This window comes from Ornithorhynchus anatinus, chromosome 5, assembly GCF_004115215.2.
Source record: "Ornithorhynchus anatinus isolate Pmale09 chromosome 5, mOrnAna1.pri.v4, whole genome shotgun sequence".
NCBI lineage: Eukaryota > Metazoa > Chordata > Mammalia > Monotremata > Ornithorhynchidae > Ornithorhynchus > Ornithorhynchus anatinus.
Window position 1 is genome coordinate 75,320,396 of NC_041732.1, and position 12,235 is coordinate 75,332,630.

At 54.1% G+C, this 12,235-nt stretch overlaps 1 protein-coding gene across 1 annotated transcript; it reads right to left on the bottom strand.

Annotated features, from left to right (window-relative positions):
* Positions 1-1,823: 1,823 nt before the first annotated feature.
* On the bottom strand, positions 1,824-11,810 carry TPRG1L (tumor protein p63 regulated 1 like). Its single transcript, XM_029065888.1, has 5 exons — positions 11,527-11,810; positions 8,678-8,769; positions 6,795-6,971; positions 4,612-4,765; positions 1,824-3,522 (listed from the first exon to the last, which is right to left on the bottom strand). The coding sequence occupies exons 1-5, from the start codon at positions 11,770-11,772 to the stop codon at positions 3,328-3,330; spliced, it is 864 nt and encodes a 287-aa protein (XP_028921721.1). The 5' UTR covers positions 11,773-11,810; the 3' UTR covers positions 1,824-3,327.
* Between the last annotated feature and the right edge of the window lie 425 nt (positions 11,811-12,235).

Sequence of the window (12,235 nt, forward strand, 5' to 3'; positions counted from 1 at the left end):
ACGAAATAACGATTATATAGTTGCATGTATAATTGATTACAGGTATGTTGTACATAAGTCTCTATGTTTGGTGTAACTACATAAATGCTAAGATTGCCTATTGGGTTGACATAAATTGAGACATTAGGAATTAATCAGAAAAGGTTTCTTGGAGGTGAGTTAGGAGATCTTTGAAGGTGGAGAGAGTTGTGGCCTGGTAGATTAAAGTTCCAAGCGAGAGAGCAGAGGTGGGAAGATGAGCTTGGGTGGAGAGCGTTTGAGCCGACGAGCAGGTGAGTAGAACTGATGCATCAGATGGACGCCAGCCCTGAACCTACCGGTAAGCAGTTCCAACACTGTGGGCCAGGAACGTGTCTAACCAACACCCTGTTGTGCTATACTCTCCCAAGTGCTTAGCACAGTACCCAGTAAGTGCTCAATAAATACCATTAATTAATGGGAGTTCTTGCTGGGTGGGGTTTTTTTTAAATGGCATGTGTTATGCGCTTACCGTGTGTCAGGCGGTGGTGGGGCAGATACAAGATAATCGGGTTGGACTCGGTCCCTGTCCCTCGCGGGGCTCACGGTCTTAATCCCCATTTTACTGATGAGGGAACTGAGGCGCAGAAAAGTGAAGTGACTTGCCCAAGGTCACACGCAGACACGTGGCGGAGTCGGGTTTAGAACCCAGGTCCTTCCGACTTCCAGGCCCATGCTCTATGTGGAGGGAGACAATTTGCCGGTATCCACCCCAGCGCTCAGTAGAGTGCCCGGCACACAGTAAGCGCTTAACAAATACCACAATTACTATTATTATGGAAGGTTAGTCACTGGAAGGTTTTGAGATGTGTGGGGAGGCGTATACCAAATGCTCAGTTTCGGGAAGACGACCCAGTCGGTAACACGTAGTTTAGGCTGAAGAGGGGAGAGGCTGGAGCCAGGGACCCCAAACCGTGATAAAACGGGTGCTTGAAACAGGGTGGTGTCTCTTGAACTGAAGAAGAAATACGTATATCGGAGGAAGTAGAGGAAAGCACAAAGTTGCCGGCTTGCGGCAGGAAGGATAGCGGTGTCACCGACATCTGAGGAAGTTAGGAGGAGTGGGTTAAGGAGGGAAGACGACAAGGGCGGTTTCAGACCTGTTGAAACAGGTGAAGGTGCCGATGGGCGATGTTCCGGAGGCGAGGACTGCAACCCGGGCAACTGGAGCAGCCTTCCGGAGCAGTATGGAGTTAATGAACTGCAAAGTTAAGGAGAGTTAACGGGCCCGTAACCCAGCTCGAGGACCCGAGCTCTCCAGCGTGTCACCCGGAGACAAGGAGCTCTTCCTGCGGGGACCGGGCGGGGAGAGCAGCAAAGCAGAGGCAGGTCAACCGAGCGGAAAGGAAAGAGGACTCACAGCCTTGTGAAGGAAGTCTACGCTGCCTTCCCTCGCCAAGCCTCTCCTGCAGCTCTATGGCACAACGCTCCTGTAAGAAAGGGCCGTGTGGGAGCAGCTTACTTCATTTACAAGGCCGCGAGAAGTCATAAAATTAATTTCGGCGTGACCACGAGTTCAGTGCGTATACAGTGAGAGTACCTCCCGCTGCCCACTGTTTCAAGATTTCAACTCTGTGGGTTGTGGCTGGAATGAAGACGCCGGTCTGCACCGCAGGAAGGCTGTTGTTTCAGATTTCCGACCCTGAATCTGTCCAGCCTCTCCCGCGGCCTGTTTCTGAGGCGGGGCGTAGAAGCGCAGCAGTTCGCAAAGGCGGGAACCGCAGAGCTTGGGGGCACGGCATCGGTGGTTCAGATTTTTTGGAGCTACTCTTTAAATCTTTCTCCCACCAAAGAAGGCGCACCACTTGTAAAATGGTCAGTCTTTACTGCGAGATTAGAAACAAAAGCTAGACGTACAGGTGTCTGAGAAAAGACCCCATCTATTCAGGGACCCGCAGCCTGTTGCATTCCAGACACAGACATGCCGTTCTTCCTGCACGTTAACAATGGGAAGTCTTTCTTTTTTAAAAAGGTATAAAGTGTTCAAATGCACAAAAGCCAATTCTGGACTTGACTGCGTTGAACTAGTTTACACAATCGCTCGACCGATGGCATTTATGGAGCGCTTACTGTGCGCAGGGTGCTGTACTGAGCGTTTGGAAGAGTATAGCACAATAGAGTTGGTGGACTCGATCCCCGCCCATAAGAAGCTTACCCAACAGATGCTTCTGGTCTGAAAGCAAGCAAATTTATGTTTGGGGCAGAAAGTCCAGTTGATTCCATTTTCAGGGAATCTCTGCCGAAGGATAACATCGACTGCGGTATTCCGACTGCGATGCCGAAGCCTGGGACCGTGAGTTAAGTGCGATATTCTGACTAAAGCCCCTTGCCTACATCCATATTCTGGTAACCGGGTTAGCAGCCTTGGGTTACCCAAGCAAGGTTACATTTTAAAATAAGTGCAGTATTTGAAGGAAGAGCACAGTTAATCAATTCCCTTATAAATACGAATATGGCAAACACAGTACAGCAATAACATTATGTGCAAAGAACGATCACATATATCTTAAAATCTATCATTTTATCCCAGCGGCGATTTTTTTCCGTAAAACTCATCGGGCCTATGAAAGATTCCATAAATAAGAATGTAGGTAAATTCTAGGAAGTCTGACTCTTCCATAAGTATGAACGTAGGTAAATTCTAAGACGTCTGACTTTAGACCAAGCTTATAGTTTAAAAGTAGAAACCGTTGCTTCGATATTCAAAAAAAAGGGGCAAAATCCCTAACCGGGCTTAACCAGTCTGGTCTTACGGTTAATTTTTTAAACACTCTGGGCAGCAGAGAGGAAAAAAACAAGTTCTCCATCTCGAGAATGAATGAGAATTTGAAAGCTTTTTTTAAAATGAGAAAAAAAAGCTGACAGTAAGTAAACATTTTGGAAACTATAGGCACTAGAGACATTATTATCCCATTGACTAAATCTTAATGAATCCGGCTGAGGTCATCGGTCTCATCTTTTCAAGAAGGAAGTCATTTCATGAACATGCTAGAGTGGTTTTGCTGGGAAACAGAATGACAAAGTCAAAACACTCGGCGGGAGAAAGCACTAAGCCAATATTTTAAAATGTCATCTCTGAACTAGCTCTCGAATGATTTCTTGGGCAGAACTAGTCCCCGGCCCTCACGTGCCTCACAAACATTTGACTCAAACCCGTCATTCGCTTTTCTGTTCTGAAACTCCTCAGGTCAGAGGTAACTAACCACCAAACCCCCTTGAGCCGGAGGCGCCGGGTGGGTTCTCAGTCATCCGTGAAACCGGGGTTCATCTCCCTTGCCCGCCGTCCCGTCCCCTGGCGAGGGCCGGCGTCTAGAAGCCTATTTTGCCTCTGGTCATGGAGTAGCCTAACTTGGCCTCATTGTTGATGAAGGACATCAGTCCCACGTAGGTCTCGATGAGAAGAGGACGCTCCAGGACCAGCACGCCGTCGACCCTGCCCGGACAGGGGAACTCTTTATAAGCTTTCTTGACGGCCTGGATCAGCTGCGCCTTGAAGCTTTCCAACTTGAAGAGAGAAAGGGCGAAACCGCTCGATCAGACCGCTGAATGCCCATCCGCCCCCAAACCCACTCGGCTTCCGGGACTAACCCAGAACCCCGGGACTCTAGGAGAGGAAGGGGCGGTGGGAAAACAGGGCCGGGGGAAGACCGGAACTCAGCCGGTCAGCCCCATGGAAGGTTCGAACAAATCCCCACGGCTGGCAGGGATTCCCAGCACGTAGGGCTGTCGAGGCCCGGGCTGAGCAGAGGGAACAGCCGCTAGCCCCGGCTGGGCTCCGGGGAGGTAACGGTCATCCTGGCCAGGCCTGGCCTCCTCGGAGTGTCGGGGTGAGCAAAGACTTATCTGGGCAGGGGCGACACGTGCCGCCGCGTGGGGGCAGGGGAGTCGGGGGGATGGAGGCCTGGCCAGGGGGTTGGATGCCGCAGGGGGAGACGAAGGCTCCCCGTCAGTTAACCACTCGGCGGTGTTAACTGAGCGCTTGCCGTGTCCAGAGTGCTGTACTACGCGCTTGGGAGAGTTAACCGGTGTGGTAGACGTGATCCCTGTCCTCCCAGCCCATCAGACCGCCCCTGAGGGCAGGGGAGGCTCCAGCTGAGAAAGAAGCCCAGGTGGAGATGAGGAGATGGGGGAGGAGCCGCGTTGGCTGGGCCAAAGAGATCAAATTTGGGTGTCAGTCTGGACGCGGGGGCCATATCTGAAGCGTCATCATCTGAGACGCCCGTGGGGCTAGACGCTCTATGTTTCAGCCAGCCCCAGCCAGGGAACTCTGCTACTCCAGGGGCAGTACTTCGGCAGAAGAGTTCACGCCAGCCGTTCAGTGACGTGATCGCTTTCGTTTACCAGGCCAGATCGACCATTCCAACAAAAAACGTTTTAGCCGGAGCCCGGAGGGGAAGGCCGGTCCGAGAACGTGAGCCCGTTTCTGGGCGGGGGGACCGTATCCGTGGCCGAACTGTACATTCCAAGTGCTTAGTACGGTGCTCTGCACGTAGTAAGCGCTCAATAAATACGACTGAATGAATGAATTCCAAGAACTCATTGAGGAACTGTCCCAAAACAAGAGGCAGTGTTAAGGGCTCTCCATTTCCTTACTTGGCAGAGAGAGGCTATCTTCTCATCGGCATCTGCCATCGGATGCTCCGTAAACGTGGCGTAGGGCATGTTTGTGGACCACGGGTTCCATCTGTTGATGAAGGACGGGCGGTTCTGCTTATCCCATTGGACCCGAATCCCGAAGCCTTCGCGCCTGGCAAATGGGGAGATCAACCAGTCGGTCAGTGATATTTACTGAGCGCTTACTGGGCGCAGAGCGTTGTACTAAGCACTTGGCAGAGTACACAGTAGAAGTAACAGACACGATCGCTGCACACAGGAGCTTAAAGTCTACTCAACAGACTCTGCAGAGTGGCCTTTTCCAATACAAGTGTGGAAGACAAAGCAGTACCAGATTCAACCGGAAGCCAAAATGCCATCTGTTTGAGCCGAAAGGTGACAGTGGGCCTTGGCACGCCAATCACTGCTTGAAATATCTTGAAAACGCTTAAGCTACAATAGTGCTTTTTCTTTTAAGGCTACATTTTCTTTTTAATCCACCCATTAAGCTTTCCTTTGGGTCAATGCAGCAAGCAGCGTTAGCCCAACCAAACGGGTTACGAAAGCCACATCACCAGGGAGACCAACTTTTTCCAAACCCCTGGTGAGATAGGAAACTTTACCACCAGCCCCCATTACAGACTGAATCGGGGCAGAGGTTGGCACGAAGTCAAAACTTTACCGCCCACCCGCCCTCCGCCCCCGCGTAGATTGAACCAGAGCAGAAGTTGGCACAGTCGAGTCCCCGGCTTCCCCAGACGGGAAGAAAGTGAGTATTTTGGCATTTACCTGAACAGGGGCAGAGACCGGAGGAGAAAACAGTTAGTTACCACGTACGGCTCCTCTCGCATTAATTTTGCATCTATTTTTCAAACTATCCTCTACAGCCTACAAGAAGTAATTCCACAATTCCTCTTTCTAAGGTGGTCACAGAACTGTCCGGCAATTACTTGTTTCAATTTCAGAAAGTCTTTTAAGCAACTACTGAGAAAGCCAAGCCTTTGAACTACAGCCAAAAGTCCTTTTGGTTCAGACAGTCTACTCTGTTAGAAAGAAACAGAGTATTATTTGACTGTTGAAAACCACTGTGGTTTAAATTATTTGTCCAGGACATGTTTGCGGTTAAAAATCGACTACTTCATTAGTTTCCCTCTTTCCCCAGCCCTGATAGCATGAGATGTTTTGCTTTTACTACAGAGACTCCCAGGGTTTTTAACTCTACGGTCACTTTAAGTCTGCACGTTACGTATGTGACCAAGACGGAATTAGGTATTAGCATTAGAAGTTACCTTTTGTTCAGTGTGGGTAACTGTAAAAAGCCATCCGCATGAACAAATACCAATTTGGTTTTAAAAGCTCAGCCATTTTTGATCCGTTGATAAAGTACGTGAGTTCTAATTCGGCATCCTGAATTTCAGATGCAGAGCTGATAATATCGTCAAGATAAAATCTTCCCCGGTGATTACTACTAGCTATCAATCACTTACTCAATAATATTTACTCAATCGCTCTTTGGTACTCAAGCGCTTAGTACAGTGCTCTGCACAGTGGAAGCGCTCAAAAATAGGATCGACTGCTTCATTTACTGGGAACAGCGTGGCCTAAAGGGAAAACCACGGGCCTGGCAGTCAGCGGACCTAATAATAGTAACCGGAGTTTTAATACTGGCTCTGCCACTTGCCTGCCGTGTGATCTTGGGCAAGTCACTTAATTTATGCCTCACTTTCCTCATCTGTAAAATGGGGATTCAATTCCTGTTCTCCCTCCTATGTAGACTGCAAGCCCCATGTGGGGCAGGGACCGGGTCCAACCTGATCATTCTGTATCGAACTTCTCCGTCCCTCAGTTACCTCGTCTGTAAAATGGGGATTGAGACCGTGAGCCCCACGTGCGACAGGGACTGCGTCCAACCCGATCTCCTTGTATCCACCCCAGTGCTTAGTAAAGTGCCTGGCACATAGTAAGCGCTTAAATGCCATAGTTATTATTTTTTAATGATAAATTAAGCACTTATTATCACTGGGAGCTTATTATGTGCAGAGCACAATCCAAACAGAATTGGTAGACACATTCCTGTAGTCTCTGGCTTACAGACTGGGGGTAGACAGACATTAAAATAAATCACCGGTGGATATGTACATAAGTGCTGCGGGGCTAGTGAATAGCAAAGTGACAGAACTTACTTATTTAGAGATTTAGGAGGAAACTCAAACTCTCCAAAAGAAATCGTGTCCACCGCATTGAGTGAGATTCTGATCACCTGCTGGCACTGAAGACTGATGAAGTCATATTTACAGATCAAAAGGGACTTGTCAGTGATGAGGACCAGTCGCTCCTTTTCGTTGTTCCAGTGGTCAACCCTGGCAGACCGACAGACAAGTCATCACTTATTTAAGAAAACAAATCTTTCCAGATTCCACCCAAATTACTACATCGAACCATCTTCAGTGAATGACTGAGATGTCTACTGAGAAAGAAGGGGGTCCAATCTGAACAAAGATGCCCTTTTGTTGGGGTGGTGGGGGGGAGAAGAGAAGGAAGATGGAGAGAGAGGGAGGGACAGAGAAGGCAGAAGAAGGGAGAAGGGAGGGAGAAAAGGGAGAGGAAATGAGAGAGGGAGAGGGAGAAAGAGAAGAGGGGAGATGGAAAAAGAGAAGGGAAAGGAAGAGAGAAGGGAGAGGGAGAAAGAGATGGGAGAAGAGAGGAGAGAGAGAGACGGGAGAGGGAGACAGAGATGGGAGAGGGAGAAAGGTGGGAGAGAAGAGAGAAAGAGGGAAGAGAGAGAAGGGAGAGGGAGAAAGAGAGATGGGAGAGGAAGAAAGGTGGAGGAGGGAGAGGAGGGAGAGAAGGGAGAGGGAGAAAGAGAGATGGGAGAGGAGGGAGAGAAAGGAAGCAAAAGAGAAAAGGGAGAGGGAGAAAGAGATGGGAGAAGAGGAGAGAGAGAGAGATGGGAGAGGGAGAGAGAGAGAGACACGGGAGAGGGAGAAAGGTGGGAGAGAAGAGAGAAAGAGGGAAGAGAGAGAAGGGAGAGGGAGAAAGGTGGAGGAGGGAGAGGAGGGAGAGAAGGGAGAGGGAGAAAGAGAGATGGGAGAGAGAGGAGGGAGAGAAAGGAGACAAAAGAGAGAAGGGAGAGGAGAGAAAGAGAGAGAAAGTGAAGGGAGAGGGAGAGAGATGGGAAAGGAAGAGAGAGAGAGATGGGAGAGGGAGAGTGACAGAGGGAGCAAGGTGGGAGAGGGAGAGAAGAGAGAAAGAGGGAAGAGAGAGAAGGGAGTGGGAGAAAGAGAGATGGGAGAGGAGGGAGAGAAGAGAGAAAGAGAAGGGATAGGAAGAGACAGAAGTGAGAGGGAGAAAGAGAGATGGGAGAGAGAGAAGGGAGAGGAAAGAGAGAAGGGAGAAAGAAAGGAGGGAGGGAGAGAGAGGGAGAGAGAGAGAGAGAGAGAGAAGGAAGGGAGAGAAGGAAGGGAGAGAAGGAAGGGAGAGGGAGAAGAGCTGGTCACTGAGTTGGCTCAAACCGAGGCCTGGAGGCAGGGCTTCCCCATGCAGGTGGGGACACAGAGTGCATTAGACTATGATCAGGCCAGGCCAGGCCAGGCCCCCTTTCTGTTCAATCTCTTTCACTGCTACACCTCACATAGAACTCTGCAGTTCAGATCAAACTCCAACCGTGTGGATGCCTCATCCTACTCTGGCCCTGTACCCCAAGCACCTAGTACAGTGCTTCACACACAGTCGGTCCTAAACGGATCCAGACACGGGGCCCCCCGTGAACCGCCCCGGTTTCGGGAAGCCAAGCACGGACAAAAGTAAAAGCGTTCACAAGCTACAGTCCTTTCGGCAACAGCTACGCACCCCGCTCTTCACTGTCGGCCCCCGGCTTGAGAAGATCTTCACTCTCTCTTCCTCGTGGCGGGGAGGCCGACCTTTGCGAATGCACCTCCGCCGAAAGCGGCGGCTTTAAAGAGCAGGTCTGACCCCTTCGAGGGAACCGACGTGAACGCCGAGCTTAACCCTGGCTCTACGGCGATAATATCCCTCCTTCCCTTCCTCCCCCGTTTTACAGACTTACTCTGTCAGAAGCCACACGCTCTGGACCTCTCCATCCTCCACGGGCAGCACAACCACACGGATCTCATTCACGGCTTGCTCAATGGTTCCGGGCTACGGACGAAGGAAAGAAGCGGTTTCGTCTCCCCCCTCCCCCCCGTGGCCCGACGGCCTTAGGGAACGCGAGCATCCGCCTTCGGTAAATACCACCCACTGACTGGCCTTATAGGGGGTGTCCCAGAACCGAGGTGGCCTCTCCCCCCAGAGACGGGAACCTCTTTCTACTCTAATCCTGGCTCCACACCTTGTCTGCTGTGTGACCTTGGGCAAGTCACTTCCCTCATCTGTCAAATAATAATAACGATGGTACAGGCTCTCATAATATCCCGGCTGGATTATCGTGTCAGCCTTCTCTCCGATCTCCCTTCCTCCCGCCTCTCCCCGCTCCGGTCTATTCTTCACTCCGCTGCCGGCTCCTCTTCCTGCAGAAACGCTCCGGGCACGTCACTCCCCTTCTTAAAAATCTCCAGTGGTTGCCCGTCGGCCTCCGCTCCAAACAAAAACTCCTCACTCTAGGCTTCGAGGCTCTCCGTCGCCTCGCCCCTTCCTACCTCTCCTCCCTCCTCTCTTTCCACCGCCCACCCCGCACGCTCCGCTCCTCCGCCGCCCACCTCCTCACCTGCCCCCGTTCTCGCCTCTCCCGCCGTCGACCCCCGGGCCGCGTCCTCCCGCGGTCCCGGAACGCCCTCCCCCCCCTCACCTCCGCCAAACTGATTCTCTTCCCCTCTTCAAAACCCTACTGAGAGCTCACCTCCTCCAAGAGGCCTTCCCACACTGAGCTTCCCCTTTTCCCTCTGCTCCCTCTGCTGCCCCTCTAACCCCCCTTCAGCTCCCCTCAGCTAAGCCCTCTTTTCCCCCCCTTTCCCTCTGCTCCTCCCCCTCTCCCTTCCCCTTCCCTCAGCACTGTGCTCATTTGTATCTATTTTTATTACCCTATTTATTTTGTTAATGAGATGTACGTCCCCCTGACTCTGTTGATCGTCACCGTTCTTGTCTGTCTCCCCCAATTAGACTGCGAGCCCGTCAATGGGCAGGGGCTGTCTCTATCTGTTGCCGAATTGTACATTCCAAGCGCTCAGTACAGTGCTCTGCACGTAGTAAGTGCTCAATAAATACTATTGAATGAATGAGTGGATGAATGATGACGGTATCTGTTAAGCGCTTACTATGTGCCAAGCCCTGGTCTAAGCACTGGCGTAGCTAAGAAGTAATCAGGTTGTCCCACGTGGGGCTCACGGTCAATCCCCATTTTATAGGTGAGGAAACTGAGGCACAGAGAAGTGAAGTCACTCGCCCAAGGTCACCCAGCAGACTAGCGGCAGAGTCGGGATTAGGACCCAGGTCCCCTGACTCCCAAGCCCGGGCTCAAATGGGAATCGAGACTGAGAGCCCCACGTGGGACAGGGGACCGTGTCCAACTCGCTTTGCCTGTATCCACCCCAGCGCTTAGTACAGCGGCTGGCACACGGTACGCGCTTAACAAAGCAGCCGGAGCCCGGGCTTCCAGAGATCGTGGGTTCTAATCCCGGCTCCGTCACTTTTCGGCTGTGTGACTCTGGGCGAGTCGCTTCGCTTCTCCGGCCCTCCGTTCCCTCATCTGTCAAACGGGGATGAAGACTGTGAACCCCAGGGGGGACAACCTGATTAAACTGCACCTCCCCCGGCGCTCGGAACAGCGCTTGGCACACAGTCAGAGCTTAACAAATACCATCACTGACGGCCAGAGCCCGGGCTTGGGAGTCGGAGGTCGTGGGTTCCGAGCCCAGCTCCGCTTGCCAGCTGGGTGACTCTGGGCATGTCACTTCACTTCTCCGGGCCTCAGTTCCCTCACCTGTCAAATGGGGATGAAGACTGTGAGCCCCGCACGGGACAACCTCATCACCTCGTATCTACCCCAGCGCTCAGAACGGTGCTTCGCGCACAGTAAGCTCTTAACAAATACCACCATCATTATTAGCGGCCAGAGCCCGGGCTTGGGAGTCAGGGAGTCGTGGGTTCTAATCCCGACCCCTCCACTCGTCCGCGGGGTGACGCGGGGCAAGCCACTTGCTTCTCTAGGCCTCGGTTCCCTCATCTGTTCAGTGGGGATGAAGACTGTACGACCTGCCTGCCCTGTCTCTCCCCCGGTGCTGAGAATAGGGCCTGGCACATAGTAAGCACCTAAATACCGTCACGATCGTGATTAGACTGCGAACCCGTCGTTGGGTGGGGATGGTCTCTCTCGCTCTGTTGCCCAAGTGTCGGTTCCACGCGCTTAGCACAGTGCTCTGCACTTAGTAAGCGCTCAGGAAATATGACTGACTGAAGGAATGAAGGATTATTATTATAGAGAAGCAGCGTGGCTCAGTGGAAAGAGCCCCCACCACTTCCCCCTTCCCCCTCCTCTCCCCCCTTCCACCCTCCCTTCCTCTCCCCCCCTTCCTCTCCCCCCTTCCCCCTCCTCTCCCCCCCTCCCTCCCTCCTCTCCCCCCCTTCCCCCCTCCTCCTTCCCCCTCCTCCCCCCTTCCCCCTCCCTCTCCCCCCTCCCTCCCTTCCCCCTCTCCCCCCTCCCTCCCTTCCCCTCCCCCATTCCCCCCTCCCTTCCTCTCCCCCCTCCCTTCCTCTCCCTCCTCCCTTCCTCTCCCCCCCCTCCCCCTCTACCCTCCCTCCCCCCTTCCCCCTCCCTTCCTCTGCCCCCTCCCTCCCCCCCTTCCCCCTCCCTCCCTCCCCCCTTCCTCCCCCTCTCCCCCCTCCCTTCCTCCTCTCCCTCCCCCTCCCCCCTTCCTCCTCTCGCCCCCTCCCTCCCCCCCTCCCTCCTCCCCCTCCCCTCACCCGGAAGACGAAGTAGTCCTTGACGCGCGCGCGGCGGGTGGGGTTGCGGACGTCGAGGGGCCTCAGCGTGCGGCTGCGCGGCGGGCCGGGCCCGGGGGCCGGCGCGGGGAAGGGCTCCTGCAGCCCCTGCAGCTCCTGCAGCCCCTGCAGCCCCTGCAGCTCCTGCAACCCCTGCAGCCCCTCTGCCGGCAGCAGCGCGGCGGGGCTCCGCTCCGGCGCCTCCACCGAGTCCCGCAGCTGCAGCATCGCCCCGCCGCCGCCGCCGCCGCCGTCGCCCTCGGCCCCTCCGGACGCCCGGCCTCGGCCCCGCCCCCGGCGCCCCCTCTCGCCCGCCATTGGCCGCCGCCCGCCGTCCGCCCCCGCCATTGGCCCGATCCCCTTCACCCCGCCTTTGGCCCCGCCCACCTCCTCCCCCGCCATTGGCTGTCGCCCGCCGTCCGCGCCCGCCATTGGTTCGTTGTCGTCTCCCCCCTCCCCGCGACTGATCCCGCCCCTCGCCTCCCGCCATTGGCTGTCGCCCGCCGTCCGCGTCTGCCATTGGTTCGTTGTCGTCTCTCCCCCGCCTCCGTATCAGGCCCCGCCCACCGCCCTCCTCCTCCCTCGCCATTGGCTGCCGCCCGACGTCCTCGCCTGCCATTGGTCCGCTACCGTCTCCCCCCCCCCGCGGCCGGCCCCGCCCACCGTCCTCCTCCTCCCCCTCTCCATTGGC